This window comes from Equus quagga, chromosome 14 (genome assembly GCF_021613505.1).
Source record: "Equus quagga isolate Etosha38 chromosome 14, UCLA_HA_Equagga_1.0, whole genome shotgun sequence".
Classification (NCBI taxonomy): domain Eukaryota; kingdom Metazoa; phylum Chordata; class Mammalia; order Perissodactyla; family Equidae; genus Equus; species Equus quagga.
Window position 1 is genome coordinate 19,516,071 of NC_060280.1, and position 26,391 is coordinate 19,542,461.

The window sequence follows — 26,391 nt, forward strand, 5'->3', positions numbered from 1 at the left end:
CGCCTAACTTTCATATCAGCTTTCAGACAGCTTAAGAATTCCCTCTTTGAAAACCAGATTTTTTCTACTTAATATTCTTAAACAATACGTGAAAAACTTACTGCCAATTTTGATGAAAAACACCAATTTTTTCTTTGAAGCCAGTGCACTAGAAAAATGCACCTTAATGACTTAGAGTGATCCTAAAAACACCAATTATCCTATTTTTATAGCTTTGCCTTCAGTGACTACTGGAATGTGAGTTACCTGCTCCAGCCTATGAAGCTTTTTAGGTTTTCCGTCAGCCACATCTATCAGCTTTTATGTCTAATTTACCTGTCTGCACCAATCCCTCTCACAACTCTAAATTGTGCTTTTCAATATGCCATAAGCTTAAAAGTTAAAATAATCAAGCTTGTTAGAAACATTTATAGCAGGAAGAAACAGACCCTAATCAAGAGAAACGATGCACCCATGATCAAGAAGCACAGGATCTTACATCCCTTTTCATCTGCTCAGAGGCCTTCACTGCTTACACTGGGGTGCTAATCTCCATTAGAAAAAGACGTCACATAGAATTAGCACTGTCTGTCACTTAAATTTGCACTCTCAATTCTTAAAATCTAGCCCACTTTAGTGAGTTAAAACCCTCCCCACTTTAAACTCTCTTCTGTGACTCAGTTCCAATTAGAAAGTTATGACTCACGGCTATTATATTAATAATCTAAAGCTATTTTAAACTACATTACACTACATTTCTAGCAGATCAAATGCATAACATACAACGTGATGTGAAAATATTAAATATATATAATGACAAAAAACATTCAACTTGATGGGTAAACTTTTCTTAAATCCCTAAACGTAGCTAATGTGGACTAAAGCTCATCATTAAATAATTAATGTTTCATATTCTATAAAAAATGTGCCCTTTGCTTTTAGTACTTTATATATATTACACTCTAATGTAGTGATAATGGAGATAAACCAGTAGAAAATAGGTGTGGTACAAAGATTTAGACAATGAAGGTGAGCTCAGAGTGACTTTTAATATGCCAATCAATGTTAATAAAACACAAGTCGAAGAGACAAGTGCAAACATGTTTTAAACCAAAATTAATAGGAAAACAAACAATAGACAAATTCTTTTCTTTTTTTTGCAGTATCTGTTAGCCAGTATTATTAGTCAAATGGCTAATCACAGATAAAATGTATTTTGTGAAAAGCTTGGAATAGTCAGAAGTCATTCTGGCATTTCAAACAGCTATGTACAGTAACACCAAGATTAGTTTATATACACAGATGTTGAAGAGAAACCAGGCAAAACATTTAAAAACAGACTAATAATACAATCAAGTACAAAACTTGGGCAGAGGGAGGAAACATTTTAAAAAAGAGTCAGGGAAGGGCATTATCAGGAAAAATTACAAAACCGGTAAGAATTATACTACATTAATACAGCATTCCAAAGGGAAAAAAGGGTGCATTTCTCCAATGCACTAGCTTCAAAGTTCAAAGAAAAAAAGGGCAGATAGCTGCTTTTCATCAAGAGCAGCAACATATTTCACATAATTGTTTTCAAAAGAAAGCCTATTAACAACGATGATTGTTTAATGCTACAATTTTACAGCAAAGACAAAACTAAAATAGCAGCAAATTCACAAGGCAATACTTCCACAGAATCATCATTCCATGGCTGATGCAGTGCCTACAAAGTGCTCCCAGTTGGATATACAAGTATAATTCACAATTAAAAAGAAGAAATATAAGATTGACACAGGTACACTGAAGGCTGAGTAGTACTGAGTCTCTTAGCATTTCCCTTTTCGAAGGGAGAATATGTTTGTAATAAAGCCCTTGAGTCCTTTTTACAGGTCACCACCATAGGGAAAGATACCTTTTACGACAACACAACAGCAAACTATAAGCAGCACACCACCACAGTGGTTAACCCTGGAAAGGCCGGTGTAACATCCAACAGTGACCGACATCCTAGAGAAGACAGACTGCTAAGACTAGACAAAGCCTGACATAGCACTGGTCACCATACAGCTTTCAACTGTAATTCACACATAGAAGTCCTGAAAGGTACTTCAGTAAAACTACTGACACGGATTGAGAAAGTAATTGCAAACAGGATTCTAGCAGTGATTTCAACCTAGCTTCCTCTGGTCACAGTTTTTTGGGGGAGGTGGGAAATGAGTAGTTCAGTATATGGTAAGGCTGACAGAGCGGTTCATTTTCTTTCCAATAAGTCGAGCTGTTCTATTACTCTGGGTGGTGGACCTGGTGGCCATCCGGTCAGTGAAGAGGGCTCTTTCCTCAGCTGCAGCTTTTGCCATCTGGGCTTTCTTGAGTTCTCTAAGAACATAAAAATACGAAACAAGACTTTTCACCTACTGTATTAATCTTAGGAAGGGATCTTAAGAGGCCAAACACAAACTATATTATCAGTTGGAAGATTTTTGCACGACGCAATTGAGGAAAGGAAAAATACAATATAAAACCAGCTTCTGCTCAAACAACTTAAATTTATGAAATGGCTTTATTTTGTTCAGAATTAAAATATCATATACACTTGGACACAAGTAATAAAGATGCTAGTAATGACTTTGGGTCTTAATAAAAAATAATTTCAAATAGAACTCTAATTCATATTGAGAAAATATCTTTACATAATAGAGATGAAAGAACAATTCTACTTCCTATTTGTATGAACTATGACTGCTATCAAAATAGTGGTTAAACATTTTAATATTTCAAGTCAGTTTTATTAGGTTAGAATCAAAGTGGTAGGAATAAAGCAAATGCGTTAGAATCATCATTCCAACCCGTTTTCTGAAAATGTCAAAGGTCATTCAGATCAAATAGAAGAATCATCTACTAAGCTAATCGACATTAATTTCATCCTTTCATAAAAATAAGTAGAATAGAATGTTTCAAGCACAACATTTATGGTGAGAGTTAGGAGGGAGAAGACTGGTACTGGCTCACATAGCTTCTGCTATGATTTAGGGCTTGGGGATTTATCACCACCTACAAATATATGCTAGTCTTAAAATTTTTTAAGTTAATTTTAAAGTTCAGAAACAACACAAGGGCTGGCCTGGTGGTGCAGTGGTTAAGTGCACACGTTCTGCTTTGGCGGCCCAGGGTTCGCCGGTTCGGATCCTGGGTGCGGACATGGCACCGTTTGGCAAGCCATGCTGTGGTAGGCATCCCACATATAGAGTAGAGGAAGATGGGCATGGATGTTAGTTTATGGCCAGTCTTCCTCAGGAAAAAAAAAAAGAGGAGGATTGGCAGCAGTTAGCTCAGGGCTAATCTTCCTCAAAAAAAAAAAGAAAGAAAAGAAAAGAAACAACACCAATTTATAGATCACATACTAATTTAAGGCAGAAGTCCCTAAACTAACTGTATAACATGCCAAACCACTATATCCTTCACCGACAGAAAGCCTAAATCATCTCTCATTAAAATTTGAGAATTAATCAGAAACTAAAAACAAAACAAAAAAACCTTCACTTACTTCTGCAAAAGTGAATTTTTGAACTTTTCAGCATTCAATTCTATTCGTAATTGTTCTGCACTCTTTCTAGAAGCAGAGAGCAATACTGAATGCTTTACCAGTGCCATTGCTGAAGGTCTTCTCTCTGGATCTGGATGAATCATAACCTTAACAAGAGAAGTAAAATTAAGGTAAAGATGTGATTTAATAAAATGAACAGTGTCAATAAAACACTTCATATATAAATGCTCACTTTTAACAACTCTGTAAATTCCTGGGAAAGCACTTGTGGAATCCGAGGTAATCTACCCTGTCTGATTTCATGCCATTCGTCTCCATTTCTGGGAAGAGGTTCAGCACCAGCTGCACACACCACTGTGAGGGCAAGGGCAAAAATATCTGCTTTTGGTAGATGGGTATAGTTCTGTAAAATTAAAAAAAAATTTTTAAGGGAATAAAAAAGTGGTCAAAATAAAGTCAAGATTACATCTTGATAATTTAGGTAAGAAACAGGACTAAATTAAAATGTCCAATGCCATATATAACCTATTCAGAGAGCAAGCTAAATTTGGGGAAATTCTTTTTTTTTTCCCTTTCCAAAGCCCCAGGGCATGGTTGCATATCCTAGTTGTTAAGTCTTTCTAGTTCTTTCATGTGAGCCATGGCCACAGCACAGCAACTGACAGATGGGTGGTGTGGTTCCATGACCGGGAAATGAGCCCAGGCCGCTGAAGCAGTGAGAGCACCAGACTTTAACCACTAGGCCACCAGGGCTGGCTTGGGAGATGTTTCTTAAGTTATAAAGTAATACACACTCTGAGGTGGGGAGAGTGGTAAATACATTTCTAAAGGTAAATGCTTCCTCTTCCTCACTAGCCCAATTCAACTGCCAGAAGAAACTCCTATCCCTGCAGGGGAATTCATATGAAAACAGAAAACATACACACGTTGACGAGTTACAAACACGCATATACACGCAAGACACAAATAGACATATAAAAAGGAAAAAGGGGTCATACAATCGATTTGTTCTACTTGTTCTAATTTCATTCAAAACTCTGAAGGAGGAATATTTCGTCACACTCTTTTTGAAATGGTATAATTAACTATGTGCCCTTTACTTAATCATTCCCTTATTGCTAAATACTTATTTACATTGTTCTCAATTTGTTTGCATGTGAATATTTCTGTATAAGAGACTCCTGGAAATGGAAATTCTGGGTCAAAGGGTACACGATTTTAAAATGTTGATGGATACCAACAGTTTGCTCTCCAAAAAGGCTGTGCCATTTTACAGTTCCACCAGCAGTGTACAGGGCTTCTCCTTTACCACGACATCACCCTTGCTGAGTATTAGAAATCCTTGCCTTCACTGACTTTTACTAGAGTGAATACCCCCAGCTGATGGTTTGGACTTCCTATTTTGTCTTACCATTCCACTAGTTACCAGCTTAAAATTTTAATGTCAGCATTTATACTCTTCTACCAACTGATAAGTGTGACAAAGCAAAGAGCATTATTAAAGGAGAAACACTACCTCCTGCAAAACTTCATTTGCAAGAAAACGGCTATCACCTTCTTCAACTTGTGGACTAGAGATCCTTGTTACATGCCCGAGATCACCTACAAGTATTGGAAAAGTAATCAAGAGTTAAAACAAAACAGCCTCTCTCTCTCTTTTAAGGTAATAGCCTGGTTATCTTTCTGTCTTACCTATTTTAAACATAACTTTGTTGGACGCCCAGTCATCTTCATCTCCTTCTTCAGAGGCGGCATTTGGGATTGAGGTTCGAGATATGAAGATATTGCCTGTCAAACAGTTATTTACGTAAGTCACGCTAACAATTAATACTATAACCAAAGGTCACAAACAAGGACATACATCAGAATCATCCAGAATACTTTTTTCAATACGTAGAGTATTATATGTTCTACCCCAAACCAAATGAAAATAAGAATCTCAGGGGATAGGAACTGGGGCTGTATTTTCCAGGAATATATTTTCTGGCCTACCACTGGTCCTTGAACACATGGAAACCACTGCATTCGATGCCTGTCATCTACACATTGATATTCAGCAGTTTTAATTACTTAGAAACAACACAAAAGGCAATAATGTACCAGTTGTGATGCTGCCAGAGCACAAATTTTAACCTAACGCTACACAGCTGGTGTGAGAAGAGTGAGTCACAGAGCTATTGAGTTTGGCCGACCATACAGCACCCACACCCCAGTGTGGCTTTGTGGTTCACTTTTCCACTGCACACCCACTTTCTTTCTTCAAATTCAGGGATGCTCGTGATTAACATAAGTTTCAGTGGCAGATTTCACTTCAGTAGTTTTATTAGTATAGTAGTGAACTTAAAAATGGTACAATCCCTGCAGTCATTTTCCAGTTTTGCTTTATTCATAGGACCATTTATTTTACGGTGGTATTTGTAAATTTGAAACCTTTAAACTTGACATGCTTTAATATTTTCAACTCTTGTGCTTGTAATATGAGAGACTACTATGTTTGTCTGACCATACAAGGTATGGATGAGTACAGGCAAACTTTACTAATTTACATTTACTGCCATCAGTCCAAATATATATATTTTTTGAAAATAAAAATTTTAGTGAGCTGTTAATTCTTCACATAATCCACAGAATTAAAATAAGTTGTGTAAAATGACTTGAATTCTCCTGAATCACACACATTTCCATCGATTAAAAAAAAAACCTAATTAAATTCAACTTAAAAACACCTAGTTTAAGGGCCGGCCCCTGACCTAGTGGTTAAGTTCAGGCACTCTACAGTGTGGACCTATACCACTTGTCAGTGGCCATGCTGTGGCGGTGACCCATATACAAGATAGAGGAAGACTGGCACAGATGTTAGTTCAGGATGAATCTTCCTCAAGCAAAAAGGAAAAAAAAAAAAACCTAGCCTAAAATGAAATGTTTAACTTGAATCCATCAGCCTTTTAGTTATAACTTTGAATTTATAGGAAATATAGGGGAAAAAGGAATAAGCTAAATGATGCAAGGAAGCAACAAGTCAAATCCAGAAGAAAGGACATCTTGCAAGACAAGGACTGTATTATTATTATTTTCTAAAAGTAGGGGAAGAGTGGGGGCCAGCCCCGTGGACCAGTGGTTAAGTTCGTGTGTTCTGCTTTGGCAGCCCACGGTCTCGCCGGTTCGGATTCTGGGCCAGACACGGCACTGCTCATCGAGCCATGCTGAGGTGACATCCCACATGCCACAACTAGAAGGACCCACAATTAAAAAAAGTACACAACTATGTACTGGGGGGCTTTGGGGAGAAAAAGGAAAAATAAAATCTTAAAAAAAAAAAGAAAAGTAGGGGAAGAGTAAAACCTAATAAAGGAAAATGGATATAACCAGATCTAACAGATGGTTCTGAAATGGATACTAGTTTGGACAAATCAACTGTTAATGACTTGGGTCAACTGGGAAAAATTTTAATATGATCTGGATATTAGATGAGATATAAACATTTACTGAAACGGAAAAATAGAGATAGTTGACTTTAAAAAAAGTTATAAAACAGTATGTACACTATGGTATTATTTTGATAAAATGAGAGGGATATGCACTAATATTGTAGGATTCACTTGCATCCTTTTTTTTTTTCCTTTTTTAAAGATTTTATTTTTCCTTTTTTTCCCCAAAGCCCCCTGGTACACAGTTGTGGGTCCTTCTAGTTGTGGCATGTGGGATGCCACCTCAGCATGGCTTGATGAGCAGTGCCATGTCCACGCCCAGGATCCGAACTGGTGAAACCCTGGGCCACCCAAGTAGAGTGTGCAAACTTAACCACTCAGCCACCAGGCAGGCCCCTGCATGCAAGATGATCATAATGCATGTGCCATTTTGTTTTCTGAATAAAGTAACATCTTCATGGTATTTTATAGGCTAGAAATACCACCATGTTTGCATAGCAACTGAAGTTTTCAAAGGATTGTCTCATCTCAATTTATTCTAGTAACTCTGTTAGCAGCACTGACATTATTTTATAACTGTAGTTCCAAAGGTTAATAGAAGAGTGGGATTTAATTTTTCTTTTAGTCAGACTTGTGTATATTTTTAAATACTTTTACAATGTACTTACTACTGCTTCTGTAATAAAATTGTGTTGTAATTTAAGCTAAAATTATGTAGGCCTACACCTTGATTAGAATCACTGCTCCTTCAGTTTGAAATCTCATAAGCCTTTGAAAGAATACTTTCAGGTTGTTCTGAGTCATAGTATAGTCAGTCTACTGGAGCCACTTATATATAAAAATCAATCAATTTTTTTTAGCTGAAAAATGATCTAACAGTAAAGAGAAAAAACAAAACCACTATATTTCTATACTCTCCAGCCCTGATTCACCTGCAACCTTTTCATGCAGTTATAATCATAATACATGTGTCATTTTGTTTTCTGAGTCATATAGTAACAATTTTACTATTTCTTTTACAGACTAGAAAGACCACAATGTTTGTACAGCAATCAAGTTTTCAAAACTTTCACGTTTCTCATTTTATGCTAATAACCCTATTAGCAGCACCAGCATTCATTTATAATTATGGTTCTACAGACTAGTAGAAGAGAAGGGCTTTAAATACAGGTTCTCAGTCTCCCCATCACAGTCCCACTTGGAGACTATGTGGTTCCCATAAGCTGCAGCAAATTTTTCCCAACTTTTAATAATAATGAGTTTATCTCCTCAAATCTTTCAGGGCAGCAAGAGAAGAGGTAAATGGGAATCATTAAAAAATACTAAGTGGGTCAAAGGTCTCTTAAAACTAACACAGAAAAAACATAGTAAAATGTTTACGTTTTCATGAAGTAATTTATTCTCTATAACTCTAAGGAACACAGGTCAGAGTCTCTATAATACTTACTAGGCTTTATATCCATGTGAACCAAAGACATTGAATGAATATACCTCAAGCCCCGGCCAACTTGCAAAAGGAGATCCTTCAAATCCACTTCTGTAAAGTAACTCATGCGTCTGTAGTTTTCACTTATGGCATCAGCTAAACTTCCACCTAACAAACAAGGGGAAAATCAGCACTTTATTCTTTCTGATATATTCTTATTTTTCTCCCTTCCATCTTTACTGAATGACCACAGACTCAACCAAGAAAGTGACATTTTATAGGACCTATTCCCTTCGAACTGCTTGTGAAATCAAAATTTTATTTATTCTTTCAATAGGTAATACCTACACATGGTACAAAATGTAAAGTCTCTGTCTCATTCATATACCCCAGAAACCCAGCTGGTGCTCTTTCCCAAAGTAAACCACTGTTATCAGTTTCTTATGTATTCTTTTCAACAAATGCTAACATATTTTACACAAATGATAACATATTTTCATTATCGTGAAGATTGTTCTTTACCAATATATAAATATTACCCCTTCCTTATGTCTCCACAGAATTCCATTGTATAACTGAATGATAACGAATTCACCAGTCCTCTAGTTGATGGATGTTTTAAAATAATTTCCAAGCCTCTGCTATATATATTGGTCATTTCACACATATTTAGAACATCTACTAGAAACAAACTGTTGGACCAAAGGGTATGTACAATGTAATCTATACAGGCATAGAGTGTGTGTGTGTGTGTAATACTATTACATATAGAATACATTTCTGTGGCTGAGAGGGCCATTTCTCTGTTTATCCTTCTGCAAAAGGGCTTATGGTTGGTATTCACACCGTCAGTGCCAAAACTTAATTGCCTCTGAAAGTTTACATAAAAGAAATCACAACACAGTCAGTTTCTGATTTCAAAATGGCTAGTACCTAAACTCTGCTAGCACGTGCCCATGGGGATCTGGGGCTTTGGGAGACAATCCTAGGGTGGCTCCACATGCACACACACACACTGTCCCCCAGAGAAAAGTCTGTACTTACTTATACTCCCATCATTAGTATATAAGAACACCTGTTTTCCCACACCCTTGACAACAGTCTATAAATTTTATAGTTAAATCTTGGTATGGTTTTAATTTATACTACTCTTACTATCAACGAGAACATAACATGCTTTTATAGAACCAGTCAAACCAATCAGCTAATTTGTTTATACTTTTTGTGTGTGTGTGAGAGGAAGATTGTCGCTGAGCTAACATCTATGCCAGTCTTCCTCTATTTTATGTGGGATGTCACCACAGCATGGCTTGATGAGTGATGCTAGGTCCGTGCCCTGGATCCAAACCTGTGAACCCTGGGCTACTGAAGTGGAGCACATGAACTTAACCACTATGCCACCAGGCTGGCCCCTATTCATACTCTTAAAAACTTTATAAGTTTTATTAAAACCTTTATAAGTTTGTATTTTATCTCAGAGGAAATGAGGTGTTGTGTAACAAAAAAGCCCATTTCTGTTTAGAGCTTAGTTAGGAATAATAAAATCAGAGCCAGGGTAATAAAATCAGGAAGGCAAATGGTATGTTAGTCAGGAAAAGAGGTCCTGCAACTCGAACGAGACTGAATAACAAAATGTCAAATGTGGTTTAAAAAATAAAAAGCAATCACACACCTGGATATCTTAGGCTTAAGTATGTTCTCCATACTTAACTTGTACAAATCTTGAACTTCGAGAAAAAGAGGGCTCTAGAAGAGAGCAGGTCAGTAAGCCTGTCAGACAGGCGGGCTTGAAGTCCTAGATCAAGTGTAATAAGAAAGAACACAGCTGCTTTTTAGTGGGTCTAGCAACCACAGCTGGGCCCGTTCCTTCCATCTCATTGCTGAAAGGCCAAGAGGGGTGAGAAGAGCAAAACACTCATCTATCTGGTATTTCAGGTTCTCTTCCCATACCCATTCGCATTTTCCTACACTTGCTTATCAAGGGTAGAAATTTCTGCCTATCACCAAACCAAGACAAAAGGCTTAAAATGCAAATGACTGTTTGAGATAACAAGGAAACTCAGTCTCAATAAAGGCTATCAGTTAATCAACACTTACAAATGAAAACAGAATCGTTTGTCTCCGGAACTGCAAAACTTCCGAAAGGACCTGAAGATCAAGCCTATTTTTAGGACATTCGAAGCTTTACGTGAGGGCTGGACTGTGACCAAGTGGTTAAGTCACTTTGCCTGGGCTGTGGGTTCATGGTTCAGATCCTGGACGTGGGCGTGGACCTAGACACAGCTTGTTAGGTCATGCTGTGGTGGCACCCCACATAGAACTAGAATGACCTACAACTAGGATATACAACTATGTACTTGGGATTTGGGGAGGGGAAAAAAAAAAGGAAGATTGGTAACAAATACGTCAGAGCCAATCTTCCTCAGCAAAAAAGCAAAAAGCTTTATGTGGAGAGAAGAATAGTGGAAAAGGGAAATAAAAGATAAGAAAAGAAGAGCTCACAAATCTATCTAGATAGCCTTATTTTCTTTCATCTAAGCAGAATAAACAGCCATACAAGAGGCAGCCCTGTTTCAGGTAGGTCTATTTATTTTTTAAAGATCTATATCCTTTAAGTGTTGTATACTGCTAAAAAATAGGAAGCTGTCTCAAAAGATTATTTTATAATCTAATTTTATTACAGGACAAGGTCTTCGTAATCTGAGAGGGTGGCAAGACCACTCAGTCCTCCCCACGCCCCCAGGCCCAAGAGTTTTCTCAAAATCATCGGAATTACAAAACCAGGTATTTGGTAGGTTGTCACAAATTTGTGATCCCTGGACTGCTATTTGAAATTCTTGTTAAGAGAACCAGCCACATCCACAAGGCAAGAGAGAGAAGGAAACTAAAGGGAGATGGCGCCTAGCTAAAATGCAGTGGAGAAGACATTATGGTCAAGTTGTACTATATTAAATACAGTAACTGAAAAATGAAGGTTAAGAAACAGAATAATACACAAGGCCAAAGGAGACAGTCACGTAAATATTTTGATAGCATGAATAGAAACTTATCAAGAGGTGTGTGAAACAAACTAGCAGCAATGCTGTATACCAAGCACTTATGTTCTTTCAAGTATAGAGAATAAATTGACAACTCAGTGAGAAGTCAGATGTGAGAAATGGGTCTTTTACTTTTGTTTTACTCATTATTTTTAAATACAGAAAACCTAAATCCACTATTTATATGACTTATTTATTCAAAAGCTGTGTGATGGCTGGTCATATTTAAAGAAAAAATAATGAGAAACAATAAATACCATCTTTAATATCTCAAGTGTTCCCTAAATTCTAAATTCTCTAATATTCATAGAAGATATACAAAAATCAAAATCTGTTATATATAAATATTTGAGTATTTAATAACAAGTCTCTAAGAACTGCAATTGAGATCAGGATTTCAGTAAAAGTTTAACAAAAAAGGAGGGACTCCAGTGAGTCCTTAAAGGACTTGCTGAAACTGAAAGCTATCCAGAGGTCCAAAGTTGAACCTCTATACATGCTTGCTTGGGGGGAAAGGAGGGAGCGAGGATAGCTAGAGAACTAAAAGAGCATAACTTACTTGACCGAAGTCTTAGTGGATTCCACTGGTAAACCAGGTTGGATAGACAGGAGTTGGGGCAAGATTATAGAATGCCTGAATTCAGATCAATGGAGAGCCACTGTCATTTTATGAGTAACCGACATCAGTTTTAGCATCACATAAAAGGAAAGGGAAAGGGAAGGCTAGACGCAGGAAGCCTGTGTTACCTACTATATCCCACGCACGCTGTGGTAGGTGCTAGCGATACCAAAATATGTATGGCAAGGCCACTGTCCTCTCAAGAAGATCAGTTTAATTTAAGGGACAGGCACATAAATAATATGCACAGTTCTACTACTGAGGTAGAAGGGACAAGGTTTTCACAATCTTAACTTCCAGGTAGGCACTACTTGCACTTGAAATTCATATTAGGCTTCTGATCTTTGAATTTACGAGAGATAAAAGAGAGAGAAGTAAAGCAAGACTTTAGAAAAAAATAAAAACTTCCTCGGTATTCATTTTCTTGGGCTCATAAGTTTACAAGGGAACCACTACATCACTCACCATTACAATATTCATTCTGTATAAGCATGTGATCATCTTCTGCCCATGCGGAGAAATATCGAACTACATGAGAATGCTGTCCAAGTACTGCATGAGCATAGACTTCCCTCAAAGCGTTCTGCCTAGGAGAAATTTGAGATTAACAGAATGGTAAATCATTTTTATTCAAGCCCAAAGTGAATTACTTTATCTGAAACTTCATAAAAGAAACTTAACTATCATTATGCTGAAGAACAATTTACTTAAGAGTGAGGGGATTAAGAGTCTCTAACCAGAGTTTTCCAAAGCTTTCCATTAAAGAAGAATGTTAGTTAGAAAGAAGGAACCTTGCTGGCCCTAGGACTCAGGAAAGATGAAACTCTCATTTTACTGTGAATTCATGGATGCTACTAGAAATAAGAAATTTAAGTTAGACTCCAAAATCAGACTACTTATATTATTTTACCAAGTCCATAAGGACTAATGGTACAAAACGAAAAGGATCTGATTAAATTATTATAACTTCTCAAAAATTAAAGGATTAGGGGCCAGCCCGGTGGCGCAGCAGTTAAGTGTGCACGTTCTGCTTTGGCAGCCCGGGAATCCCCGGTTTGGATTCTGGGTGCAGACATGGCACGGCTTGTCAAGCCATGCTGTGGCAGGCATCCCACATATAAAGTAGAGGAAGATGGGTACAGATGTTAGCTCAGGGCCAGTCTTTCTCAGCAAAAAGAGGAGGATTGGCAGCAGATGTTAGCTCAGGGCTAATCTTCCTCAAAAAAAAAAACAGATTAAAGAATTAATTAAATTCAGTACTTGATCATCTAAAACCCTAATGTTTTCAACACCACAGGGAACAAAAGAGCAAAAGACAAAATTTTTAATACATACTCATCAACAGAGCCAGCCAATGGCTTTTTGGATCGCTTAATGGCATAAATGCATCCATCCAGCCTCTTCACGCACTTAAACACAGAACCAAACTCTCCAGAGCCGATCTTCTCTAGCTCATGAAATTCCGTTGTGTACCGTGACTTCATATTGCTTTCAGTAATTGTAATTCTCTGTAATAAAAAGTGTATCCATATACATAATACAAAGATATGAAAAAGATTTTTCGGGGGGTGGCCCCGTGGCCGAGTGGTTAAGTTCGCACGCTCCGCTGCAGGCGGCCCAGTGTTTCGTTGGTTCGAATCCTGGGCGCGGACATGGCACTGCTTATCATACCACACTGAGGCAGCATCCCACATGCCACAACTAGAAGGACCCACAACGAAGAATATACAACTATGTACGGGGGGCTTTGGGGAGAAAAGGAAAAAAAGTAAAATCTTTAAAAAAAAAAAAGAAAAAGACTTTTCACTATGGTGATAGCATAATGTGTAAAATTTAAGAATCTTATGTTTTAATGTTTACTTAACATGTACATATGATAACTTGTTAAGAAGTAGAAAATCAAATTTCAGAAACAATAACAAGAAAAGAAAAAGCTATTTACCTTAGCAGGTCTTGTTTCATCTTCAAACTCATAATCACTGGCTTCCATGTCTTCACCACAAGAACTGAAAAATATTATGTATTTTTCTGTTAACATATCTGACAGATACGTCAACTAGAGATTCAAAACTTTACCTGACAGGTGAACAGAGAAATGGAATTTTAATGAATAAACACAGAAAAGAAAGCATTTAATTGTGTAATCACAAGATAGACCTCAGGATGAAAATGATGTCCCTGCAGAGATACGCTCATTAACCGGAAGCCACCACCACACATACCAAAATTAAAGCCTTTCTAAGTCAACTTTCTCTGTGTGCCTCACTTTCGACACCAGCAGACCGCCTACAAGCCACCTAGGCCTTTGAGTCCTTCCTTTCTCACATCACTCCTTTCCACAGCTGATTACTTCCCTTTTCTCTGTCCTGAGCATTAGGTGCTAGTAACAGGGAAAAATTTCAGAGCATAAACTTCCAGTCATTCGGTTGAAATTAGATTTTGCTAAGTATACCAAAGCAATCTCTGCTGGTTGGAGAGCTAAACTGTTGACTAATAAACAACTTACTCATTCCAGTATGTTCTCTTTCTTCTACGACACTGTCCTGAAGAATGAAACAACACAGAATCTGGAGTAAAAGGATTTATGTTCACTTGAGGCGTCTGTCGCATGTCCAATTCCCTCTTTCCTGATTTTTCTGTATCCATGAATAGAGAACCACTTCGGAGTTTAACAGAGCTCGAATCGATTCCTCGAGCTTTGGAGAGCAAACTCTAGGAGGGGAAAAATAAAATTTTTAGGATCCAAAAAAATTTAGCCTCCTCAACACAACCTTCATCACAAGACTGTTTATATTTCAAGCAAAACAAACAGTGGTTAACTGAGCAGTTTGAAGATGGATCTTTTCTGAAAAAGACGGCCAAGTAAAACAGGTCTCTAACCCTAACAAAAGTATGAATGAGACTAAAACTAAGTTCATTCCAGGGGCTACAAATGAACAAACCTCCTCAATCCATCTCCAGACAGAAAGCAGTCAGGGAGTCCCACAAAAGCTCCCCTCCCCCCTTCTAAACGGGACTTACAAAGCCACCTCCGCCGACTCCTCCCCTCACTTCCAGAGGGATCTCGCCCGGGGCAAGCCGGCTAATAAACTGCAGCGCTCAAAGCGCCCGACTTCCCGAGGTTTATGACTAACGGTACTGAAACTGACTCACTGAAAAAGGTACGTTTTCCATAGCAATCTTACAAATGCGATACCTATCTTAATTTCGGGAAGCGTCCGTTTTAACCTCGGCTGTTACTTCTCAAGTTCTAGAAGTGCTCATCGGCATACTCAGCACCCCTTCAACAAACAGGCGCTGAATACCTAATTCTCTAAGATCCATCACCAACAGGATGAAAGTGTAAGGGTCCGAGCAACCATCCCAGTGCTGGGTTTTAAGACGTGGACGTTCCTAATCATTACACTTGAGCTGACCAGACTTGGGCGCTGCAAACCCAAGGGTGTAACCAAACGCTCACCCAATAAATACTACCTCCCCGAAGGGGCCTAAACGCTACCCCGGATTATTTACTAGTCTTTAGAAGACTGTAAACGCCCGGAAGGCCAGCCTCTTCTCCATGTCGAAGCGCAGCGTCCCTCCATACCTCAAACCTTCCCCCCAAAGACCACATGACACGAAACGATAAGCGCAGGAAATTTTTTGGTAACCGAACTCCCGGGCGCGCCGCCCAAATTACAGGACCGATCACTGCGTTTAAAAGGCACCAGATGGCTGCGGCACCCGGGAGTGTCGGGTGGCCGGGCCAGCGCCCCCGCAGCATCCTTCCCAACCACCCTCTCAGGGCCACCCTCCGGGCTGACACGCTCGGGGCGGCCCCGGCTCGGCGGGCGGTAAAGCGCCGGCCCCCTGGCCCGCGCCGATCGGCCCCTTTGAAAGATGAAGCAGTTCCAGGCGAGGCCCATTGTTCAGTTACACAATCTTAACGGCCAACTTCTGGGCAGGGCCAGAGAGAGGGGCTGCCAACTTTCTCGGTGGCGGAGCGGGCGGGCGAGCGGGGGCGCGGCCGGGCGGTTATGTAAGCGAACGCGGGCAGCGCCGCGCTCGGCTCCCGGCGCCGCGGCCCTTTTAAAAGGCCGGCGGGGCGCGGGCGGGGGCGCCGCGGCCTCACCTTCGGGGTGTGCGGCGTGTCGAAGAGGCGCAGCTTGCGGAAGGTCTTGTGCGGCGGGGTGCCCGGCTGGTCCGGCAGCGGCGAGCAGGGGCCCTCGGCCGCCCCGCGCGCCCCGTAGCCGCGCGGGGACGCGTCCCCCGGGCCGCCGCAGCGCACCGGCGAGAAGCAGCTGGCGAGGAAGTAGGCGGCCGCCGGCGACTTGACCGGCGACGACGAGCCGAAGCCCTCCTCCTCCCACGAGTCGCCCTCGGCCCCGCCGCCCGCCGCGTCCGCGCCCGGGCAGGCGCCGCGCAGCAGCATGTCCTCCTCCAGCTCCCCGGGGCTGCCGGGGGCCGGGCCGGGCGAGCGGCGGCGCTCGGGCCCGGGCTCCGTGGGGCTCCGCGCGGGCGGCAGCGGCGAGTCGGGCTCCTGAAAGGCCGAGTCCTCCCCGGTGCTGTGGCCGCTGCCCTCCTCCTCCTCTTCCTCCTCCTCCTCCTCACAGTCGCTGCAGGGCGAGAAGATGAGCTTCTGCCGCAGGCTGCAGGAGGCCGCGGCGCGGCGGGGCGGCGGCGGCTGCTGCCGGCTCAGGAAGCTCATCGTGCCCCTGGGGCCGGGGCGGACGACCGGGGAGCCGGGGCCCGCGGAGTCCAGGGCTCGGCCGGCCCAGGGGGCGGGCCCGCCACGTGCGACTGGGCGCGCCTAGCAGCGGCGGCGGCGGCGACACTGCGCGGCGGCGGGCTGAGCTCCGGGACGCTCGGGGCGGCGGCGCGGACGGTCCGGCAGAGGCGGGGCGGCCCGGGCGCCGAGGCTGGGCTCTCCGCAGGTCCAGCCGCAGGTTCGGGCTCCGCGGCTTCCCGCGACCGTTAACCACGTGAGCGCCCGGCCCACCAATCCCCGCCCAGCCCCGGGTTTGAAAAAACAGGAGGGCGCGACGTAGCCCGCGGGGGAGGGAGCAGCTACGCGATTTTGGCGGGAACCCGCCGGCTCCGCCCCCCTGGCCGCGCGGGGCCAGGCCTAGGCGGGCGCGGCGCCGCGGGCCTATGAGCGAGCGGGACGGCCGGGAGCCGGGCCGGCGCCGCCCGGACGGGGCCGGGCTGGGGAGCCGAGGCGGCCCTCGGGGAGGGGCGAGGGGAGCCGGGCTCCATCAGGCCGAGCGGAACGCCGCCCTAGACGGGGCCTCCTCGCCACCCCCCTGGCGCTCCGGGTCCACTAGCGGGACTGACGGCCGGGAGCGCCTCGGGGGCTCGGCGAGTGGGGACGGCCCTGGACCTCGGGCGCTGCCCCCGGAGGCCAGCCTCATGTCCCGCGTCTCTTCGGCGCCAGCCCCAGGCCCGTCGTGGGCGTGGCTGTGGCCAGTCACGTTCCTGGGTCGCCGTCGGAGCCCAGCAGGGTGACTCGGGCCTCCGGGCCTTTCCAAACTGGCAGCCGATTGCTTAGTCCCCACACGGAAATCAGCGAGAAGGCGGGCCACGCGTTCTCGAGGCGAGGACACCGGCCGTGGGGCGGCCTCTGAGCCTCAGTTTCCCTCCGGGGGGCTGTTAGGGTCCGGTGTGTCTGCAGCGAGGTGAGCTCCCCGGGCCGTGGTCCCCTCCGCAGTCCACGCGAGACTTGTCCCCGAGAAATAGAAACAGCACTGCCGTGGGCCCAGCGCAAAAGCGAGCGCCCGCCGCGCGGCCACCCTGTTTGTGTTTGTTTGCCCGCACGTGGGCAAGTGTTGGCAACACCCACTGGCCCGGCTCGCTGCAAACCTAAACGCACCTGGGAAAAAATTCCTCTAGCACTCCGTCAAAATGATTTAATCCGTCCCTTATTGTCGCACACACACGTTTCTTACAGTTTTTCGGTTGTTCATAACCCCGTGATGAATATTCTTCCCTCTTCTGGTTTTTTTTTTTTCCTCCGTCCTTTGTGGTTTTTAAATTTTTTAGGATACTTTCATAGAAGTGAGAATTACCAGGTGAAAGGATATAAACTGCCAAGCTGCCCTCCAGGAAAAAAAGCAACTTACGTTCTCGCTAGCAGTGGGTTAGAGTACACTTAGTGCATTCTGGGCATCAGTGGGCATTTAATGTTAGTGTCGTTTTGTTGTTTTGAATTATATCGTTGAACAGTTTTCATGCGCTGAATGGCCTTTTACATTTATTTCTACTGCCCGCTTTTCTTATTGTAGCGCTTTATGAATATTAACACTTTGCCATATATGTTGTTCTAACACTTCTCAAAGGCTAACCTGAAGCTGGATTTTTAATAATGGAAACACATCTTAGTACTTATCACGTGGGGAAGTTCCTGAGATCACGTGACTCGGATGCAGCGAAGAGTAAAACAGGTGTCTTCTCCAAACATTTGCCAACTGATGCATAAATATCTTTTTTTGTATGTTAACGCAAACGTGATTTGAAGCTCTTGGAAGACAAGAACTCTACCCTTTTGTATGTTTCAAGGAGAATCATTCTCGGATCCTTGGTGGCCAAAGCCAAGGAGTTTTTAGCATCCTCCCTCCAACACCTCCTCTCCACTCCAGATGACAAATATAATTCTTCGATATGAATAGTTGACATATTCTCAATTTCATGTGAAGTGTAAATAAAAATAACTTTAGAAAACTTTTACTCTATTGATCTGTAACGAATTGTATGCAGAAATAGTTTACTTCCTCGGGAAACGGCAGCCTCGTAGCCACTTCTCGCCCACTGGTTTGTTGCTCCTAAGCCTCTCCTATATAGGAATTCTGTGGCTCCTATTGCAAGCTCGCGTCCCCTCCCCCACTTCACTCTTTCGCTACACCCTGCTCTATTTCCTTAACAGCCTTATATCTCTCTCAAACTAAGTTGATCGTTTATTTCTATCCCCTTCTAGAACATGAGGTCCCTGAGTGTAGGGACCTCTTCTGTTTTGCTTATTACAGTATTCTGATGTGGCTTAGATGCTCAATATCCTCTGAGTGATAAAGGGCCCTTAATTAAATATTTGTTGACTTATTTTTGTCTCTGAATATAAATTCAAAGGGTACAGGAAGTCTCCTACCTACCCCTTCAACCTCCAGCCCAATTTCCCTCCCTGGAGATAAATACTCAACATTTTTTGTTTTTTGTCAACTTAACTTTGCCACCTGTCTGCTTCCCTTAACTGGGAGGTCCGTGAGGTAGGCTGGGGCAAAAAGCGCCTCGGTTCCGGACGGGAAGGGAAGAGTTCTTGGTCTACACCTCCTGTACTTTGAATTCTTGGCACCCAGGTCCCCACACATACTGGGAGAGGTAAATTCCCAACAAATGTATAGAAGGACTGGGAGGAAGAAAGAATTTTTTTTAAAGTTGAAAACAATAGTCAGTGCAAGAACCATTTGACTTTCTCCACTTCCAGGTAAGATTCCGTGCTCCACACTTTCCACCACGCCCGGCATGGACTCTAACTCTGTTTACTTGTCTTGCTTCCTCCCACCTAGGGCTCAGATCAAGTTTTATTTGTCTTTAGAGCTCCAGCGACCAGCAGTGTGCCTTCGTCCTTGAGAGCGTGCTTAATAAATATTTCTGGAATATTTGAATAAAAATCTAATGTTCTTTCAAACAAAGGTACCAAAATGAGTAAGAAACCCAGGCGCTGCCTCCTCCAGCCCAGAACCCGGCACAATGTTATGGTTTAACTGCAGCGGTGCCCTAACTGAAATTCTAAAAGATCGTTCTGATTTTTAAAATTTCATGCTCCTCTGAGTACAGCACTCACTGTACTGGAGAGCCGGGGTTACGCCCACATGCCCCAGGGCAGATCTAATTCAAATTTCCTGTCCTTTCCCAACCCAGTGTTATTTCTAACTGTAATGTTGCTAGGCAACTTTTGCAGAATCCACATGCTTGTGGTGATGTTGTAATAACTGAGTAAAAATCTTGCCTCTAGGTGTTGGGAGAACAAATTTAACCTGTTTATCCTGTTTAGACAGACGACTTAGCAAGTAAAAGCCTTTACTACCGCTATTGTCAGCCCATTCACCTTCCTTAGCAGCAAAATAAGCAAGATTCCTGCCCTGAAGATTTATAATTGAGATCCCTCAATTACCCTCTCAAATGCTTCTTATACAGAGAGCACATGAATATATGTGCATATGCTTATTAACATAAGCCTTGCACTTTTGAATGAAAGGTCCTTCAGAACTAGGAACTAATTTTTCACAGTGATGCAAAATCAGTAGGAATGCTTCATAAGAATAGCCAGGTTTTACCCAAAGCTGAATCTTTTCTAGCTTATGCTTTTGATTCTAGAGAAATAGTAACTTTCCCTAAACAAGAGCCTACTCTGATAGATTTCTAATTTAAAAAAAAAAAAATCACATTGGTCAAATCTGTTTTTCACTTAAAAAACTAATATGCTAAAAATCTTCAACTGTCTTTCTTCATCTTCCTTGTTATCTTTACCTGTCCCCTCCTGCTGGTTCTCAGCAAGACTCACCTCACTCCCCCCCGGCTCTAACTGTTACCAACTGCCGGTTGGCCCCAGGAATCCAGATCTCAGGCTAGAATGTGGTGACTCCTACCGCTGCTCCTGTTTGACTTGTCGGGTCTAGATGAGATTTCTCTCCCCTCACTTGCCTCAGCACCCTCTGATGGGCGATATTGGACCATTTCACCACATGTTCATCAGCTCACCTGAAGAAGAACAGTGTGATCAAATCCAGTCTCTCCTTAGCTGTTGCGTGGATTAAATGTGAGACTACCATTGTCCCTTACAACGTTCAATAAATGTTATGTGTACTTTTAATTATAGCCATGTTGTTTGAGAATAATCTACACTTGTGAATGGCTTTATAGTCAGCATATGCAACATGTGACTCCTGGTGTCCCCAAAGTAAGTTTGCTTAATATGGATAGACAGTTGAGTGTGTGTACAACCAGCGAGGATAATCAAATCAGAACAGAAATATTATTGATATTATTATAAGAACTTAAGAAGCGTAGCTTGGGAAAAGTGACTAGCTCGTCTTTTAATGAAATAAACATTATTTCTGGTCATGCCTAATTAATCTTTAAGGACTACCAACATACTATTTTCCATTTACCCTTCTAACATTTGTATAAGGTAGATCAAGGGCAGATCTCATTCTATCCTTTAGGTATGGATTGTGTCAGTTATATGGATTACGTACAAAAAGTTTGAGGATCTAAGATTCTCATTCAGTTTTGCTTGAGGTCTTCAGCTACAAGGGACCATGCTAGGGTACTTAAAAGTTGCGTCTGTACTTAGGCAAAACCTTGGCTATAACCAGCCTTGTTAGAGAAGCCTTCAGGCCTGCTCGCAGTTATCTCAGCCGTTACACAGGCCCTGAATCTTGAAAGACTTGATAGTCCACTGCAGTCAGCCAGGCCTGGGGCAATGGTACTAACTTTAAGACTTCTCCCAAGAAAAAATACGGACCACTGACCGTATCATTTCCTAGATAAGAGAGGAGTTCTCAACCAACACATTTAAAACCATAGCTCTGTGAAGCAATTAGCCAAAACACTAGGCTTCCTGTTTGCTAGTTGAAAACTCTCTCTACTGCAATGGAACCAAGTAGCCCTATTTTCTCCAATATTCTTTTTTCCCCCTTTACAGAGGCACAAAGGGCTGCTTTTCTCTATATTCTTAATGAGTTTCAATAACTGAAAAGGTCACTTCACAGAAATGTTATAAACAGGAGGAATCGTGAGTGCCCACCGGAATGCCGGGGCTCAATACACATTCTGGTAATTGATTAATTGCCTCTCCTCTCGGGTTAGTAACACACACAGGAAATGACCAGGATGACCACGAGGACTGCGAGTTGTTCGCTGGCCACAATGTGATTATTGAAACCAGCTCTGTTCAGATTACTGTGGCACAAAAGATGGGATGACTCTTCTCCAGTGAGTCAAGGGGCCCTGTCTCAGGAGGAGAGCGGGAGGAGATAAGGCAGACATCCCATGCTGGTCTTTTGTGTAGCAACAGGACCGTGTTTGGGTATTGCTATGTTTTGATGACTCAGTAGTGAGTCACTTTTAAAGTTCTGTAAAGGGCCCTGCTCAGCTCAGACAGGGTTGAGAGATGAGCTCATCCAGTAGCTGGTTGGGTAGAGAGTACCCAGTAGTGTGTGATACGATGGGCAGGGATGAACTAGCTCCTAGATGCAGAAGTCCACTCTAAATGGCAGTCATCTGCTGAGCGCCTACGATGTTCAGGCGCCATCCATGTCCTACCCACTGCCCACTGCCTTCCTACCGGCCAGAATAGGAGAAACATCAGTGCTACAAACAGCTGGGGTGCTTTTGAGGGAGCTGGGAAAGGTATAGTGCCAGCTATGGCAGGCAGAGCCAGATGCTTTACATATTTGTCTTATTTAATCTTTACAGGAACCCTCCAAGAGAGATTTCTTTGTTCACATTTTTATGGATGAAGAAAATGAAAGCCAGATAGGTGAAATGCCTGCATCACACAGTCATACAGCTAGTATGACTGAGACTGTATCACCAGCGGCTTAAAGACTGGCTCTTTCTCCCCCAGCAAGAATGGGGTGAGGCGAGGGTGACAACTAATCAGCAGACTTGACAAAAGCAAGGTCACTGGCCCCAGCTGGTGGGCGAGACTGCTTATGCATGTAATGCAGGGCACACAGCTTGGATGGTGTGAATGAGGGGGGTGGGATCCAGAGAGAGGCAGACTTGCACCTTTCCTTTTTTGTTTTATCATCAATCCACATGTACTTTAAATTCTAAAATTAAGAGGAAAGATGACAAAGATTGATATTATCCTGTGTTGCTGTGGAGGGTGTGGGCAAATGCATTCTTATGTGCCATGTAGGTAGGTGTAAACTGGTACCATTTTTCAGAAGATTGTCTGGATGATGTCTGTTAGAATTTAAATATTTATTCTCTTTGACCTAGCAATTCGACTGAAACATCTGTGCAGATTTGCAAAAATACGTAGAAGAATGTTTATCTCTGTATTAGTTCATTCAGTAAACACTTAATGAGATTCTCCTGTGGGCCTGGCACCCTGGGTGCTGGGAGCACAGCAGTGAAACAAAGTCCTTACTCTCAGGAAACTTGTGAGGCCTGTGGTGGCAACAGACAATACATAAATAAATAAATGTACAAAAAAATATCAAATAGTGATAAGTGCTGTAAAAAAGGGGGGGTAAGGGATTAAGAAGTGTTAGAGGATGGGAAGGAGGTGGTAGTTTATTTTTATTTTAGGGGGAGAGAAGTGCTATTTTAAGTAGTGTCATCTAGGAAGGCCTTTCTGAGGAGGAGGCATCTGAGCAGGAACCGGAATAAGTGAGGAATCAGCCAAACAGAGATTCTAGGCATTGTTTATAATACCAAAAACTGGAAGCCACCCAAAGTTCCGTTTAATAGTAAGTAACCACAGATTGCAGAATAATGAGATAGAACTACATGCAGAAAATAAAAAACTATCTAAGCTATAATGAAAAAAAGTTGCAAAACCGTATAATGATTCCATTTTTGAAAAAAAACAAAACACAGGAAAATTAGCCTAAAGCAAAGATATTTACCACCGGGAAGACATTTGGATAAATACACAAAATTGTCAAAAAAACTCACTGCTCAGTGTGGTTGTACGGGTTGAATGAGAGAACAAGTCAAAGCGCCTAGGTGCCAGCTAAAGGGAGAGCCGGGAGAGAGGCCTCCCCGTTGTCTCTAAACAGGATAGGACAGACAGGATGGTGGCACACGTCCTGAAGACCCGCGCACCTGCCTTTTCTGAAGCACCTGGAGCTCTCCTCTCTCTCAGGTCGCTGATGCCTGAGCCCGCCCCCCATCCCCACATCCCGACCTCCCGCTTCCAGCTTTGCTCTTGGGAAAGAAGCCTCTGCTTCTGCTTTCTTGGCCTGGCTGCATCATCTGCACTGGCCTTCCTGCTCATCTCAGACGAGCAGCTTTGAGCTCTGGCTGCGGTCTGTGGTGAGGCGCTGAGAGGGAAGAGGGCTGCCAAATCCCTCTGATTTACTGTCGGCTCACTTCTCAGCGCAGAACAAAAGGCTTCATCCCCGCTTACGAGCTTCAGGGAGTTAACGGAGCCAGGAGCTCAGTCTGGGGGTTCGAGTTGCTCACGCATGCTCCTGCCAGCACTGACGGGGGGGCACCTGCCCTGCCTGCAAAGTTTCTGAAGCAGCCAAGCCTGAAGTGTTTGACGCCACCCTCACTCCCACCACTGCCAAGCTCTGCTGACTTCCAGGGCCGCCTGTGCCCCTGTGCTTGTCAACCAATTGTTAGAAACAACACAAAAACACAGAAAAATGGCCAGTATAAAAGAAATACACAAAAAATGTTCTGTGCTCTTGTGTCGTTTCTAACAATTTTTTGGTTGATTATTTTGGATTTCTAGGTAGACAATCATATAATTGATAATAATTCTTTCCTTCTTCCTAGTATTTATGACCCTTATTTTGTTGTCTAATTACATTAACTAGCCCTAGTACAGGTGCGAGTAGTATTGCACACGCCCAGGAGGCTGGCCCTACCTGCGCCCCTCTGGGCTTTCTTCTCACCCCTGACCCCACTGCCTCACCACGGGTGTCCGCTATCTTGACTCCAGTAGTGAGAACAGGTTTGCCTGTACTGTTTTGTGTCTTGCTTCTTTTGCTCAGCATTATATTTGTGAGGATCATCCATGCTTTTACATGTAGTTGAAGATCATACATTCTTGTTGCTGCATCATTAAACCTAGTCTGTAATTCAGTCTGGGTTTGTCACTGATTGAAGAGTTGTTTAGGAAAACTTGAAGAATTTTCCTAGTGGTTGAGCACATTAGGCTGACTAAGGACTAACTTCCTAGTTTGGGAGGTGGAGCTAGAAACAGGCTCCTTTTCCTTCTCGTGAGTAGGTCCTTAGTCACAACATCTGGAATGAGTAAGAAACAGTGAGTTTTATTCCCTCCTCGTGTTCTTTTGATGGCCAATGAGAAAGAAAGAGAAAGAAAGCTAGCCAAAAGAGGGAGTTAAAGGCGACAGTTTTTTTAACCCCTCTGGGCAGAGTTGTTTCTTAACTTCTCCAGAGTAGTGGCACACACTGATTGTAGACAAAGGCGCTGAGTCACCTTGTCAGCCTGTGAGTTCCCAAGGAAACTGGGTCCTTCTTTGTCAGGTCAGGGGAGGCACAGCACTTCTGTGTGCATCTGAATGGGGCAGAGTCCCTGTGCCTGTCCATTACCTCAGGCTGACCTGGAGAAGTGACCAGTGGGCCCTTTCTCTTTATGGGGGCTGCTGGGTGCAGTCCTGACGGGGAGCATGTCTGGATACTCAGGAGTGAGTACCCCAGGCGAGTAGTTTACCAGTCCTCAAAGAATGTATTGCTAAAAGCCAATCATACTTTTACATGCTAACCTAACGGTGAAGCCCAAATTCAAACTATTTTATTTTAATCCACTTGCATCAGCAAACCTTATATTTAAGGCCTATAGCTCAAATTTGATGATCAAAGAGAAAATCTTTTAACAGAGTGCTATTTACTTGAGGTAGAGGGTCTGTCATTAAGATTCTTTCTTGAAAACAAGCAACAATTTTATTTATTTTTAAATAAATAATTAAAAGCTCATAATACAAAATTCAAAAAGCACAAAAAGATATACAGTGAAAGGTAAGTCTCCTCTCACCCCCAGTTTCCAGCCTGTTCTCCAGAGGCAAGCAACATTACTGTTTTCTTGTATATCCTTTCAGAAATGGTCCATGTAGGGGCCAGCCCGGTGGTGCAGCGGTTAAGTGCGCACGTTCCACTTTGGCAGCCCAGGGTTTGCCGCTTCGGATCCTGGGTGCTGACATGGCATCGTTTGGCGAAAAAGCCATGCTGTGGTAGGCATCCCACGTATAAAGTAGAGGAAGGTGGGCATGGATATTAGCTCAGGGCCAGTCTTCCTCAGCAAAAAGAGGAGGATTGGCAGTAGTTAGCTCTGGGCTAATCTTCCTCAAAAAAAAAAAAGAAAAAGAAATTATAGCACATTATACATACTGTTCTGCACCTTGCTTTTTCACTTAATATTTCTTGGAGATTGTTTCATATTAAATGTATACAGAACTGCCTCATTCTTTGTAAAGGCTGCATAGTATTCCACCATCTGGATGAACCTATTTTTTTTTAAAGAGGTTTCTTTTTTTTTTAAAGATTTTATTTTTCCTTTTTCTCCCCAAAGCCCTCCAGTACATAGTTGTGTATTTTTAGTTGTGGGTCCTTCTAGTCGTGGCATGTGGGACACCACCTCAACATGGCCTGATGAGTGGTGCCATGTCCGCGCCCAGGATTCGAACCGGCAAAACCCT

General features: G+C 42.7%; 1 protein-coding gene across 1 annotated transcript; it reads right to left on the bottom strand.

The window, feature by feature from the left end:
- Nucleotides 1–1,009: 1,009 nt before the first annotated feature.
- Nucleotides 1,010–18,692, bottom strand: WEE1 (WEE1 G2 checkpoint kinase). The gene is made up of 11 exons (XM_046637897.1): nucleotides 16,131–18,692; nucleotides 14,526–14,731; nucleotides 13,962–14,025; nucleotides 13,355–13,527; nucleotides 12,485–12,606; nucleotides 8,384–8,530; nucleotides 5,201–5,296; nucleotides 5,025–5,110; nucleotides 3,741–3,911; nucleotides 3,509–3,654; nucleotides 1,010–2,340 (listed from the first exon to the last, which is right to left on the bottom strand). Exons 1-11 carry the CDS (start codon nucleotides 16,704–16,706, stop codon nucleotides 2,187–2,189), a joined length of 1,941 nt encoding a protein of 646 aa, XP_046493853.1. The 5' UTR covers nucleotides 16,707–18,692; the 3' UTR covers nucleotides 1,010–2,186.
- Nucleotides 18,693–26,391: the final 7,699 nt, after the last annotated feature.